The sequence below is a fragment of the Gossypium arboreum genome, chromosome 10 (assembly GCF_025698485.1).
Source record: "Gossypium arboreum isolate Shixiya-1 chromosome 10, ASM2569848v2, whole genome shotgun sequence".
Lineage (NCBI taxonomy): Eukaryota > Viridiplantae > Streptophyta > Magnoliopsida > Malvales > Malvaceae > Gossypium > Gossypium arboreum.
This window is the reverse complement of record NC_069079.1, coordinates 88,644,109-88,658,027: the sequence shown is the minus strand read 5'-3', so window position 1 is coordinate 88,658,027 and position 13,919 is coordinate 88,644,109. Positions and strand designations below refer to the sequence as shown.

Genomic DNA, 13,919 nt, shown 5'->3' with positions numbered 1-13,919 from the left:
TCATTAGTCCATTAGTCGTTATTTAAATACAAAAATGCTTGAGAGAGATCGTAACAATGGATAGAACTGAAATTTATTAGAAACAAAATTTGAAGGGAATAGATTAATCACAGAACATAGACATTGTTGGAAGACAAAATAAGCAAAAGGAAGATAGGTGCCCCAAATATCGCAGCATGAACTCCCCTATATGAACTTCTTGAAGACCCTTTTTTGAGCTTAATATCTGTTTAGGGGATCTAGAGTACTCTTGTCGATGCCCTAAGATGTAAGATCTCTCCTCTTTGCTAATTCAGATATTACAAGAGTGCCGCAGGTTTAACCTCTGATCCAAGTTTGAATCGCCTTTTACGGGTTTTCAATTCAAAATCCCTTTGGTCTCAAAGTGCTCTTTGTGAGTTTTCGCCTTGGCCTCTCCCTTTTTTTTTTAGGCAAAGTATTTCTTGATCGAGTCTGAATTCACAGGATTGGGCAAAGTCTTGCCATCCATTTCAGTCAATATCAATGCTCCTCCAGAAAAAAAGCTTTCTTCACCACATAAGGTCCTTCCCAATTTGGCATCCATTTTCCTCTGAAGTCCTTTTGTATAGGCAAGATCTTTTTTAATACCAGGTCTCCTTCGTGGAATTCTCTGGGACGAACCTTCTTGTTGTAGGCTTGCATCATCCATTTCTGGTACATTTGACCATGACGAATTTCCTTTAGCCTCTTTTCTTCGATCAAATTCAACTGATCGTATCGAGACTGGATCCACTCTACCTCATCTAGCTTTACTTCTGTCAAAACTCTGAGAGAAGGAATCTCAACCTCGATGGATAAAACCTTTTCCATTCCATAAACTAATGAGAAAGGAGTTGCACCAGTAGAGGTCCTGATGGATGTTCGATAAGCATAGAGGGCGAACGGTAATTTCTCATGCCAATCTTTGTAAGTTTCAGTCATCTTTCCTACAATCTTCTTGATATTCTTATTGGCTGCTTCGACTGCACCATTCATTTTCGGGCGATACGGCGACGAGTTGTGGTGTCTGATCTTGAACTGACTGCAGACCTCTGCTATTGTACTGTTGTTCAAATTCAATGCATTGTCAGATATGATCTTTTCTGGAGTTCCATAACGACAGATAATCTCTCTCTTTAGGAACTTGCTAACTGCTGATTTTGTAAATTAGCATACGAAGCGGCCTCCACCCACTTGGTGAAATAATCGATAACCACAAAGATGAATCGATGTCTATTTGAAGATTTTGGTGAAATTGGCCCAATCACATCCATGCCCCACATCGAAAAAGGCCATGGAGAAGTCATAACATGCAGAGGTGAGGGAGGCACGTTAATCTTGTCCCCATAGATTTGGCACTTATGACATCTTTTGGCATAGTTAATACAGTCTCCTTCCATGGTGGACCAATAATAACCAAATCTCATAATTTTCCTAGCTATTGTAAAGCTGTTAGCGTGTGTTCCACAGACGCCCTCATGAACTTCTTCCAAGATTTTCCTGGCCTCAATAGCGTCTACACATCTTAACAGTACTTGATCCTTCCTTCTTTTGTATAGAATCTCCTCGTCCAAGACATAGTCGCTGACCAGTCTTCTCAACATTCTTTTTTCTTTTTCAGTAGCTTGGTCGAGGTACTCACGATTCTTCACATACCGCAGGATATCGTGGTACCAAGGATGATCATCATTTTCTACTTCTTCTTCAAGGTTGTAACAATAAGCTAGAGCCTCGTAAATACTCATTTGGATCGATTTCATATCTTCTTGTTTGTTCACCTTGATCATAGAGGCTAGAGTTGCTAGGGCGTCGGCCATCTGATTTTCTTCTCGGGGGAGATAGTAGAAGACGATATCATCAAATTCTTAAATCAATTCAAGGACTAGATTTCTGTAATTGATCAACTTGGGATCTCTCGTCTCCCATTCACCTTTGAGTTGATAAATCACTAGCGCAGAATCTCCGTATACTTCTAGTATTTTAATCTCGCGTTCTATGGCTCCATGGATGCCCATGATGCATGCTTCGTATTCTGCCATATTGTTTGTACAGTCAAAATCTAATTTACTAGCGAAGGGATAATGATCTCCGTCTGGGGATACCAAAACTGCCCCAATTTCATTACCCACAGCATTTGATGCTCCATCGAAGTTTAGTTTCCAAGGATGACCTTCTTGATGGTCTTCTTTAGTGGTTGCTACGTACATCAGATCTTCATTTGGGAAATCAAAGTTCAGAGGCTCGTAGTCTTCTAGAGCTCTATTGGCTAGAAAATCTGCTATTGCGCTCCCTTTTACAGCTTTCTGATTTACATAGACGATGTCAAATTCGGAAAGCAGAATTTGCCATCGGGCCATTCTTTCGTTCAAAGCAGTTGATTCCATCAAGTACTTCAGAGGATCCAATTTAGAAATCAGCCAAGTTGTGTGATACAACATGTATTGTCTCAGTCGTCGGGTTGTCCAAATTAAGGCACAACACAAATTTTCAATTGGCGAGTACCTCGTCTCACATTCAGTGAACTTCTTATTGAGGTAATATATCGCTCTTTCTTTCCTTCCTGACCCATCGTGTTGGCCGAGCACACATCCTGTAGAATTTTCAAATACTGTCATATACAGTATCAGTGGTTTATCTGGACTAGGTGGTGTCAGCACTGGGGCATTAGACAAATATTGCTTATCCTTGTCAAAAGTCTTATGGCACTCCATATCCCAAACACCAGGGTTATGTTTCTTGAGGAGGCGAAATATGGGGTCACATTTCTCGGTTAGTTGTGAAATAAGCCGAGCGATATAATTTAGTCTCCCTAAGAATCCCCGAACTTTTTTTTGAGTACGTGGCAGAGGTAACTCTTGTATGGCTTTGACTTTATCTGGGTTAATCTCAATCCCTTTTTCATTGACTACGAATCCTAGCAGTTTCCCTGACCTGGCCCCAAAGGTACATTTTGCTGGATTGAGTTTCAGTTGGAACTTTTTCAACCTCAAAAATAATTTCGTCAAGACTTGCACATGCTCTTCTTCTATATGGGATTTAGCGATCATGTCGTCAACATAGACTTCAATTTCTTTGTGCATCATATCATGGAACAGGGTTACCATGGCTCTCTGATATGTTGCTCCCGCATTCTTCAATCCGAAAGGCATCACCTTATAACAAAAAGTTCCCCACATGGTCACAAATGTGGTTTTACTCATGTCTTCGGGATGCATCTTGATCTGATTGTACCTTGAGAAACCATCCATAAAGGAGAACAATGAGTAACATGCCGTATTATCCACTAAAGTGTCAATATGAGGCAATGGGAAATTATCCTTCGGGCTAGCTCTGTTCAGATCTCTATAGTCTACACACATTCGTACCTTTCCATCTTTTTTAGGGACAGGGACGATATTGGCTACCCATTCTAAGTACTTAACCACTTGTAAGAAACCAGCATCGAATTGCTTCTTGATTTCCTCTTTTATTTTCAACAAAACATTTGGCCTCATCCTTCGGAGTTTCTGTTGAACTGGCTTGCATTCTTCTTTAATGGGAAGCCTGTGTACCACGATATCAGTACTTAGCCCAGGCATTTCTTGATACGACCATGCAAAGACATCCTTGAACTCTTTGAGTAACTCAATAAGCTCCCGCTTTGTCTCCGTGGTAATGCCAACTCCGATCTTTACTTCTTTCTTTTCTAGTTCATCTCCCAAATTCACGACTTCTAATGACTCTCTGTGAGGTAGAATTTGTTTCTCTTCTTGTTCTACCATTCTTAACAAATCAGGGGATAGGTTACAGTCTCTGTCATTTTTAAAGTCCTGAGATCCCTCTAAACACATATCTCGCTCAAAAGGAGACTCTGAATTAGTAGCAGCGTCATTCATATCGTTGATATCTAGAGACCTGTTGTAGGTGTGAAGGAAGATACAAAGAACAAAAGAATTTAAGAGCAATGACATGTATAGTATGATCATGAATGAAAGAATAAAAGAATATTTGTACGAGATAAGACAAAATGATGCATTTTATTGAAATAACGATTTTGGACACAAAAGGACACTTAATACTCCTAGGCCTGAAGTAATAGGTGTGTTTTGGGCATTACTCTGTATTGGTTCTAAAGACTATAGGAATCTCTTCCGCAGTCCAATTATTTAGAACACTTTCTGGCTCATAAGGGCGGATGCCCGACAAATTCTCTACTCTAGCTCCTTCCTCATATGTGGCGTTAATGCTTAAGTCTTACAGCATCTCTTCAGAAAAACCTTTCCTTGTCGCTCTTCCTTCAGCGTGAATAATTCCTCCCAACACGAATGTTCTGGATATGTGAGGAAAGGTCATCGGCTCCCACTTAACATCTTCCCCGTTCAAACGCGCTCTTCTCTTTTCTTATTTCTTCTCTTACTCTTTTTTCTTCTATCTCGCATCTGGCTTGAATCCTAAGCCAAAGCGGTCTCGTTTGTCCATGAGCATAGGTGCTTCAACCCTCCCTTGTAGGCTTCTTCCAAACCCTTTCCCTGGCAAATCTCCTTTCCCAACCGTCAGTTGTAGGCCTATTCTTGTTGTTTTAGAGATTCGGGGCGTCGAGAACTTCTTTCCTTCGACAACAAAGGTCGCATTTACAAATTCTAACGACCGAAAAGAACACTCTATGGCTTTATCATTTGTCCCCACATACGGTGCATTACTAGTAACGGATGCAATGATATCTTCTTCCGCATTTACCGCCACCAATCGACCTTCAGTTATAAATTTGAGCTTTTGATGTAACGATGACGGCACTGCCCCCGCTGAGTGAATCCAGGGCCTTCCCAACAAGCAATTGTAAGAGGGCCTGATGTCCATTACCAAGAAGTCTATCTCGTACGTGCTAGGGCCAATTAAAAGGGGTATTTCAATCCTTCCCATTACTTTCGTTTTGGTACCATCGAACGCCCTCACCACATTTTGACATGCTTTCATATGGGAACTATCTACGGGTAACCTATTTAATGTGGATAGAGGTAAGATGTTTAGTGCCAATCCATTATCAATCAATACCCCCGGCAATGTGAATCCCTTACAACGTGTGGTAATGTGCACAGCCTTTGTAGACCCTATACCTCCCGGTGGTATTTCATCATCGTTAAAGAAAATAAAATTATCAGTGCTGATGTTGTTAACCAGATGATCCAGTTTGTTAACTGATATGTCATTCGCGACATAAGTCTCATTCAATACTTTCATTAACGCGTTCCGATGCGTTTTCGAGCTCAGCAGTAAGACTAGTACTGAGATGCGAGCTGGTTGCTTACGTAGCTGTTCAACGACGCTGTACTCACTGTGCTTTAAAAATTTTAAAAATTCCCTAGCTTCATTCTCGGTTACCGACTCATTGACTGGCGATTCGAACCTGACCGTCTTCTCCTTCCTTTGCTTAGCCGTAAGGGCCTTTTCTTTAACGGTTTCATTTTTTGTACTCATAGGATCATAACGTTTCCCACTGCGTGTATAGAAACCTACATCTTGGTTTTCCTGTGAAGCACTTGCTGGGCTTTCCCCCCCGGGGATTGTCACGTTGCAGTCATAATTCCAAGGAACCTTTTTGCTATCCTTGTATGGGAAGGATATCGATTTTTGGATTATAACTTTTGGCACCAGTTGTACTCCAGCTTCATTGATCTTGGATCTCGAAATGATCACTACAGGATAATTAACTCTTTGGACCTCTTCTGTTGTTCCCTCCTCTGTAGCGTACACCTCTTCTTCCTCTGATCCTCTGGTTTCTTCATAAAATTCCATCTCCTTATTGTCCATCAGATTTTGCACTATGGACCTGAACTTGTTGCACTCTTAGATGTCATGGCCTTCATCAGCATGAAACTCGTAGTATCTTCTCACTTCTCTAGGCCTTTCCTTTAGATGTCGTGTGACTAAACCTTCTTCCACCATCTCCTCCCAAACTCGTTTAAGCGGGGTTTTTACCTCTGATACATCCATCTTGATTCTTTTGCTCCCACTTTCGACTATCGTGTTTACCCCTTTATTAGTATGGTCGGGTAACGGATTTCCTGCCACATTGGGACCTGGTGAGTCATCAAACTTTATGACACCCATTTCGATGAGGTTTTCCACTAACTTTTTGAACGCGGTACAATTCTCAATTGAGTGCCCCGTTATTCCTGCGTGGTACTCACATTGGGCGTTTGTGTCGTACCATTTTGGAAACGGGGGTTGTAAAGGCTTCAAGTAGAAAGGTGACACCACATGGGCATCAAATAAGCTCTGATACAATTCCTTGTAGGACATTGGGATAGGCGTAAACTGGACTCTTTCTGTGTTAGGCCTTGAGTTAGACTCTTGTCTCGCGGAACCCTGATGGCTGATAGTCACCGTCATCAGTTGGCTCACAGTGACAGGCTTGTTATAACTCTTATTGTATACACTCGTGTTATTCACCTTGTTTTCTTTTCTCCTCGGAATTGATTTCTTGGTATTTTCTCCTGCTTCAATCTTCCCACATCTTATCGCGTTCTCTATCATCTCTCCTGACATTACTATGTCTGAGAAGCTCTTAGTAGCACTTCCCAGCATGTGGTTGATAAATGGAGCTTTCAGAGTGTTGATAAAGAGCATAGTCGTTTCTTTCTCCAGAAGAGGTGGTTGGACTTGCGTCGCCACCTCTCTCCATCTTTGGGCGTACTGCCTAAAACTTTCATTCTGTTTCTTCTCCATATTTTGTAACGTGTTTCGATCGGGTGCTATGTCTGTCACGTGGCCGTATTGCTTCATGAAAGCTTGTGCCAAGTCTTTCTACGAATGAATTTGAGCACGGCTTAGTTGGTTGTACCATTTGGCCGCAGACCCGACCAAACTGTCCTGAAAGCAGTAGATCAACAGTTGATCATTGTGAACGTATCCTGCCATTCTTCGACAAAACATAGTGATGTGAGCCTCTGGACAGCTAGTTCCATTGTATTTTTCAAATTCTGGAGTTTTGAACTTGAGGGGAAGCACCAAGTTTGGAACTAAACTTAACTCCTTAGCATCAATTCCACCACGATAGTCAGTGTTTTCTATTTCTTTAAATTTTTCTTCCAACCATCTACACCGCTCTTCGAGTTCTTTCAGAAGCTCCACCCTTGTCTTTTCCGCTTCTACTACATCATTAAGATCGGGGACACAAGGGTTAATCGGGTTATCCCCCGGATTAGAACCTGAACCAGCCTGATAGTTCATCGGCATCGAGGTATCGGCCTGTTGTTGTTGGGGCCTGATTGTCACAGACGGCCTTTGCATGTGTGGTTCGAGTGGCATTTGAGTATTCATCGGAGTGAAACTAGGGGGGTAGAGAGGATCCTCAGTAACGGCTGGCCTTTCATGTTGCACTTGAGCGTTTACTGGATAAAAACCAGGGGGGTAAAGGGAGTCTTCATTATTATTTCCAACATTGGTCATAGGACCCTTTCCTTTATCTGTCCTACTAGTCCGTAGTCGGGTTAGCTCTTCCATCATACTTTTTTGCGATTCCAGCATTTGATCCCTCATTTCCTACTGGATTTTAGCTAACTGTTCTTGAACTTGTGCTTGCATCTGCTCCTGCATCTCTTTCTGCATTTGTTCCAGTCTTTCTAATTTTTTATCCATTGCTTGAGTTTTTCTTCTTATACTGTAGGGATGTGCACTTGAGAGATTTTCGTTGGTTTCCAGATTACTGAAACATTTTTAATTAATTAGAATCTTTTTATGGCCTTTAATACATACGAAGTAATGTAATGCAAATGCATGAATGCAAAGGAGGCATTAAGTTTCATTCAATTCCCTTTAGAAAGCTTGACTAGAAAATAAAAGTCTTTACATAAAATTGAGTTACAAATAAGACTTCGCCCTGATGTTCAGAGTTTTAATTTTCTTAAATAATGAGACTAGCTCTCGTCCCCGATCTAACTCCAACTCGTATTTCACTCCCAGTATGTCCGCTTGTACGACCAAAGCTTGCAAGTAATCAGCTACCTCCCGAATCTGGGTTATGGCTTCTCCCATAATGTAATCTCTATTTCTGACTTGATCCTATACATGGTGAAGCTGCTCCTTCCAATGGTCCTCATTTACCTCGAAAAACTAAATCCCCATCTCCCTGTTCTGCAGTGACGCTTCTAGTTCTTCTATTTTTCTTCCTATTTCTTCTATCTTACTCAAGCTCGCCCTCAATTCCATTGCAGTGTTGCGGTTTCGGTATTGATGAAGAGACTTCTCGAGTTCTACCATCCTAGCCTTTAATTCACCTCGCTCATTTCTGCTTTCCGACAGACTCTTCTCTAGGTCTTCATTTCGTGCCTGAGCTTCTTGGAATTTCCTTTCCCATCGGTCGGCCTTGGTCTTTTCTTCTCGAATTTCATGTCGCCATTGTTCGGAAGTCTTACCTAACCCCGCAGCCCTCATAGACAAGTGTAACTTCTTGTAATCAGTCTTCAAACTGTCTAGATCCTCTTCGGCCTTAGCTTTCCCCTTTCTCCACTTTTCAGCCTCTGACCTCTGGACATCAGCGTCTAATCTTAGGTGCATCTTCTCTTCCTCCAATTGTTCGATCTTTTTTCCAAGCTTTGAACTCTTCTTCTCGAAGTCTTGTTTTATAATTTCCAACTCAGACGGGGTGACTCGTAATTGTTCTACCATAGGTCGAGTATTCTCTAAACTTGGCCTAGGAACATTATTATTAATCCTTTTCCTAAACCATCCATCATACTCGGGTGTCACCATGGAACCGACAGCTAACCTCTTCATCTAACGAATTTGCTTCCAAGCATCGGATAGCTCCTGAACCTTCTTCTTATAGTGGGCACCTTTAAAAGAGAATTCACACTGAGCAAGTCCGTAGGTCGTGGGTACAAACTGCCTCGATTTATATTGTCTTAATGTAAGTAATGGGGTATATCCGGTGGCTCCCCAAATTCCTGACAATGGCACCCAATCAAAGTTACCACATCGATACATGATCTCATCAGGAACCATCCAATATGCTCTCCACTCGATATCCCCTTCCTTAAGGTTTTGAAGAATTTCCATCCACTTCTCCTCCGAGATATCCTCTCTCCTTTGTATGGTTGCTTCCTCTTTCAATGGGGAATAACCTTCGGCAAAGACCCGATAAGAAACCTTGTCTACTTTTCAAAAGTGCCCATGAAACCATACCATCAACAGTTGTGAGCATCCAATAAACCGTCCCCCGCCCGTCTTCCGACATGTGCTCAAGGATCTGAACGTCTCTGCCAATATTGCTGGCACTGGTGTGATTCCTTTCTCAAGACGATCGAATAAGTCAGTGACTGCCTCATCCACGTGCCTTAAAGCCTTAGGAAAAATTACCAATCCATAGATGCTTAAGTCGAAGATATCAACCCTCTTTCTCTCATCCGGATGTGTTAGAACCAAATCTCTCAAATTCTCCCAATGGATACATTTACTATCTCTCTTTTGTTGAATCCGAGCAGTGACCCAAGGCTCGCTCATCCCTGAAATATTCATCAATTTCTTCGTGAAGGTTTGACCATCAAAAACCTTGGCATAAGCTTTTCTAACTTGCACTTTTGGACACCTGAGTAGGGTAGTTTATTCCTCCACGGTAGGCACTAAATCCACTTCCCCAAAAGTGAAACACTTGTAAGCAGAATTCCAAAATTGAACCATGACTCGGAACAGGTGCTTGTTCACTTTAATATCTAGCAAGTAAGATATATCACCATAGCTTTGATAGAATAACTATTTGGTTTCTTCATCCCAACGAGCCCAGATGTCTCTTAACTCTTGCAACTCATTCTATGCTACATTGACGCGAGTGAATTCTTGCAACTCTGATATATATCCTTCTGTCAAGCTATCTCTTTTTTCTGATTGTAACTTCTCTGACCATGCGCGGACAGCCGCATTATCCTCAACTTTACTAAGAAATTCATTCTCCATGTTAAACTTTCTAACTTAGTAATCGAATACGAATCAACACCTCCTTTAGTATGCAATGTCATGCAAAATACAATCAAAACGAGACAAGTCAGTATCAAGTATTAATAATAAAATACAAGCAAAATAAAGATAATCAAAGTATATTTATATGGGAGACCACTACAGTTTAACCTAGCTCCACCTAAAAAAGGCTCTTAGGGTTCCCTATATGTGATTTGGTTCTAGAGTAAGGGTACCCGAATCAGCAGATTCCTCGATCCTCACCCATTATAGGCTCATATGGACCAAGTTCAGTTCAGGGGAATACATTTCCTTATGCCCATGCGGAGGTGAAAACCTCACGAAGACATAAGTACGGATGTATTCCAGAAGCGATCCCCTAGCCCATGCGGAGGTGAAAACCTCACGAAAGCATAGTTTCTCACTCCCACTTAAAAGGTGTGACCACAACGGTCATGCAATGCAATGCAAAGTTATCCTACAAAACCCAAACCGTAACAATCATATAATGCGATTGAAGAAATCATGATTTTCAAAACAAATTTTCAATTCATTGACCAAAGGATAGCAAATAATCAATCTTATGGCTTGACTCTCTGATTGAATTCCCCAGTGGAGTCGCCAAGCTGTCGAAACCATTTTTTAATTTTTTCGATTTAAAAATGATGGATCGACTTTTTGAAAAGCGAAAATGGAGTCGCCACCAATCTTTTCTTGTTTAGGTGTGATCGGATTACCTAGAAATTTGGGTTGTTTTAATACAACATTTTGGTTTACTAAAACAATGATTTTGGTCTACGAAAATATGAAAAAATAGGCTCGGAGTTGAGTTATTATGAGGAAGGATTAGCACCTCATTACGCCCAAAATTGGTACCAAATTGATTAAATACTGTCCTTTTGTCTAAAATTAAAAATGTTTTTAAAATGTGGTTCTTGTTAATAAAATTTGAATAACCCGAGTCCATTGCCAAAAATCTTCTTGTTTTGACATTCGAAAATTTGTAATTCGAAAATAACAAAAGGATGCCCAAATATTTGGTCCAACGAAAAATCTATTCCCAGCACAATAGGGCACGATTCCTCGAATTTCCAAACATTGACCATTGCCTCACCTTGGAAGATACGAGTGAAATTCCAAAGAGATATTCGATTATTTTGAGCAAATAGGAAATTGCAACCCAACACGATAGGGTACTATTCCCCGAACTACTAAATACCGAACATTTCCTTTATAAGTTTTTTTTAGAAAACATGAATGAAATTCTAAAGAGACATTCGATTATTTTGAGCAAACGAGAAATTGCAACCCAACACGTTAGGGCACGATTCCATAAATTGCTAAATACGAACATCTCTTTTGTTTTAATGAAAATTTTTTAAAAGGCATGAGTGGAGCACCGAAGGAATATTCAATTGTTTCGAACAAACAGGAAATTGCAACCCAGCGCGATAGGGCACGATTCCCCGAATTGCCAAACACCTAATATTGTCTTTATTTGCGAAAAATCTTATTTTGAGGTAACAAATAAATGAATAAAACAAATAAAAAGACAATAACGAATAAGCTAGGAAATATTCGAGATTAAAAAGAACTAGTAATAAATAAACAATCATTATGTAAGACTAAAGAATGATAGTACAATGAAGAGAATAATAATATTAATAGTAATAATACAAGTAATAATTTTGGAATGATGTGTGAAATTATATATATGTATGTGAAAAAGAAAAGAAAAAAAATAATCACAAAAGTATGAAATCAAAATAATATGTAGAAACATGTTTATTCTAAAAAGAATAACTGAAACTTAATTGAGAGAAGTAACAAAATCCAAGAGATAACTTACAAGTAAAACAAATTATTGAAACAGAATTTTGGGCTAAAATTAATTGCGTATAAATGTCTGAGGTCTAAAATTGAAAATGCCCCAAATCTTAAAATACCGCACAAATGGGGCAAATTGCAATAGCACACAGACTGCAGGGCTAATTTAAAATAATATAAAAAACTTAAATATGGCCCGATTGAAGGCTAGCACAAAGGAGGGGACCAATTGCGCAAATTACCCAATTAAAGGTAACATGCGCATGGTCCCAAGCAAAAAAGTTTTTCCCACTCCCCCATGCTACTTTGTTTTATTATTAATTAATCCCACTCCCCCATGCCACTTTGTTTTATTATTAATTAAAATCATATTTTATTTCTCTTTTATAAAAAAAAACCTTTTTTTAAAAAAAACAAAAAAAAAAGTTAAAACACCACCCTACCATCCTACATTCATTTTTCAAAATAGAGAGAAGGCTCTCAACTCTCTCACCCTCTAAACATCCGGCCAAGGTCCGGTCACCAGACCACCGTAGCGGCCGTCGGTCGTTGACGATGGCGCCGCCGTCCACGGTGGCCGGAGAATGTGAAAAGGCCCATTTTTTACCCCTTTTCAGATGGATTTGAGGATCAAGCCCTCCTAGCGCAAAAATGTTTTTAAAAAAAACTTTGTCCTCTCCTTAGAACGGTTGTAACATTGGGGAGGAGCTCTTCCGACAACGAGAAGGCCAAACGACTCTGGTGAGTCTTTTTCTTTCTTTTCCTTTGTCGCATATGTATATAAATATAAAATAAGAGCAAAATGAACAAGAACTTAAAACAAAAGTCGAAAACTTTGAAGCTTTTTTTTTCTCTATTTTTTTCTTTTTTCAAAAGAAAATGCCCCCTATTTACAAACGTTTTTTTTTTCAAAATACAATCGATCCCCCCTTTTTGACTCAACCACGCCGAGCGGAGGGGAGGGCTCCGACGATGCGGCTACGGGGCCAGATCTGGTGAGAATCCCTCCTCTTTCCTTTTATTTGCGTTTTTTTGTGTATCTTTGTTTAATTAGATTTGTATAAAAAATAAAAGAAATATTAAAGAAGCAAGAAAACGAAAAACGAAAATAAAGAGAATAAAATCGGAGATCAACCTTCGATGTGTTTTTTCTGTTTGATTCCTTGAAAAATATGCGTGTGATACAATTTTTGGATCCCTTCCCTCTTTTTTTTTAGTACAATCTCTTCCCTCTCTTTTATTTCCATATTCGTGTTTTTCTTTCAAAAAATCCGGGATTTCAGGCTTTATAACCGAAATACAATGGATTTGCTATTGTCTATTTCCTTGTTTTCTTGCTTCTTTTCTGCCCCTTTTTGTTTTTTTCTTCTTTTGGCTTTTGCAGGTGTAAGTGGAGCAGGTGTAAGTGGAGCAGGTGTGTTGGTGGCAGGCAATAGGGGTGGCACTAGGTGGCTAAAGTTTTTTTTTTTTGTGTGTGTGTTCGGGTTGGGCTAGTGTAATGGGATTAGGTTGGGCCAAAATTGGGTTTGGGCTTGTAACTAGGTAATGGGCTAGGTTTAATTTGGGTTTGGTTTTATTGGGCCCCGGGTAAATTGGGCTTGTAACATCTGGGACAAGGCATCGGCACCTGCACCCATGTTTGAGGCTAAATGAGTATCCGATAATGTTCCAAATGGTTCAACGGTGAATGTATGATTTCAAGTTAACAAGGAAAGTATAACTGTGTTGTGAGTGGTATAGGTACCTATATGTTATGTATGAAATGTGAGCTCAATATATGCTATGTGAGGTGTATTGAAAATTGATGAGTAAGTTTTGTGTATGCCACTTGTGCAATATGATATTTGTTGATGGATGATAAAGCTATGTTGTATAATTATCTATGTGCAACTTACTAAGCTTTATGCTTACTCCTTCTCTTTTTCCATTCTTTTTATAGTGCCGCTTATCTAGCTCAAGGATCAACGGAAGTCAGAGATATCGATCACACTATCAATTGAAGCATCCAATTTAGTTTGATTATTAATTTGAATTTGGCATGTATAGGGAACTAGACTTGTGTTTTGTGTCAATATCAATTTGGCCAAATGTGTTGGCTTGGGATAAATCTTTCATTTTGTATTAAGCATCAAATGATGGTTAATGTTCATTTTGATTTATAT

General features: G+C 39.8%; 1 protein-coding gene across 1 annotated transcript; it reads right to left on the bottom strand.

Moving 5' to 3' along the window:
* Positions 1–427: 427 nt before the first annotated feature.
* LOC108481486 (uncharacterized) lies at positions 428–7,518 on the bottom strand. The gene is given in 5 exon segments (XM_017784611.2): positions 428–520; positions 523–1,166; positions 1,169–3,809; positions 4,417–5,822; positions 5,910–7,518. Coding segments are annotated over 5 exon segments (6,393 nt in total).
* Between the last annotated feature and the right edge of the window lie 6,401 nt (positions 7,519–13,919).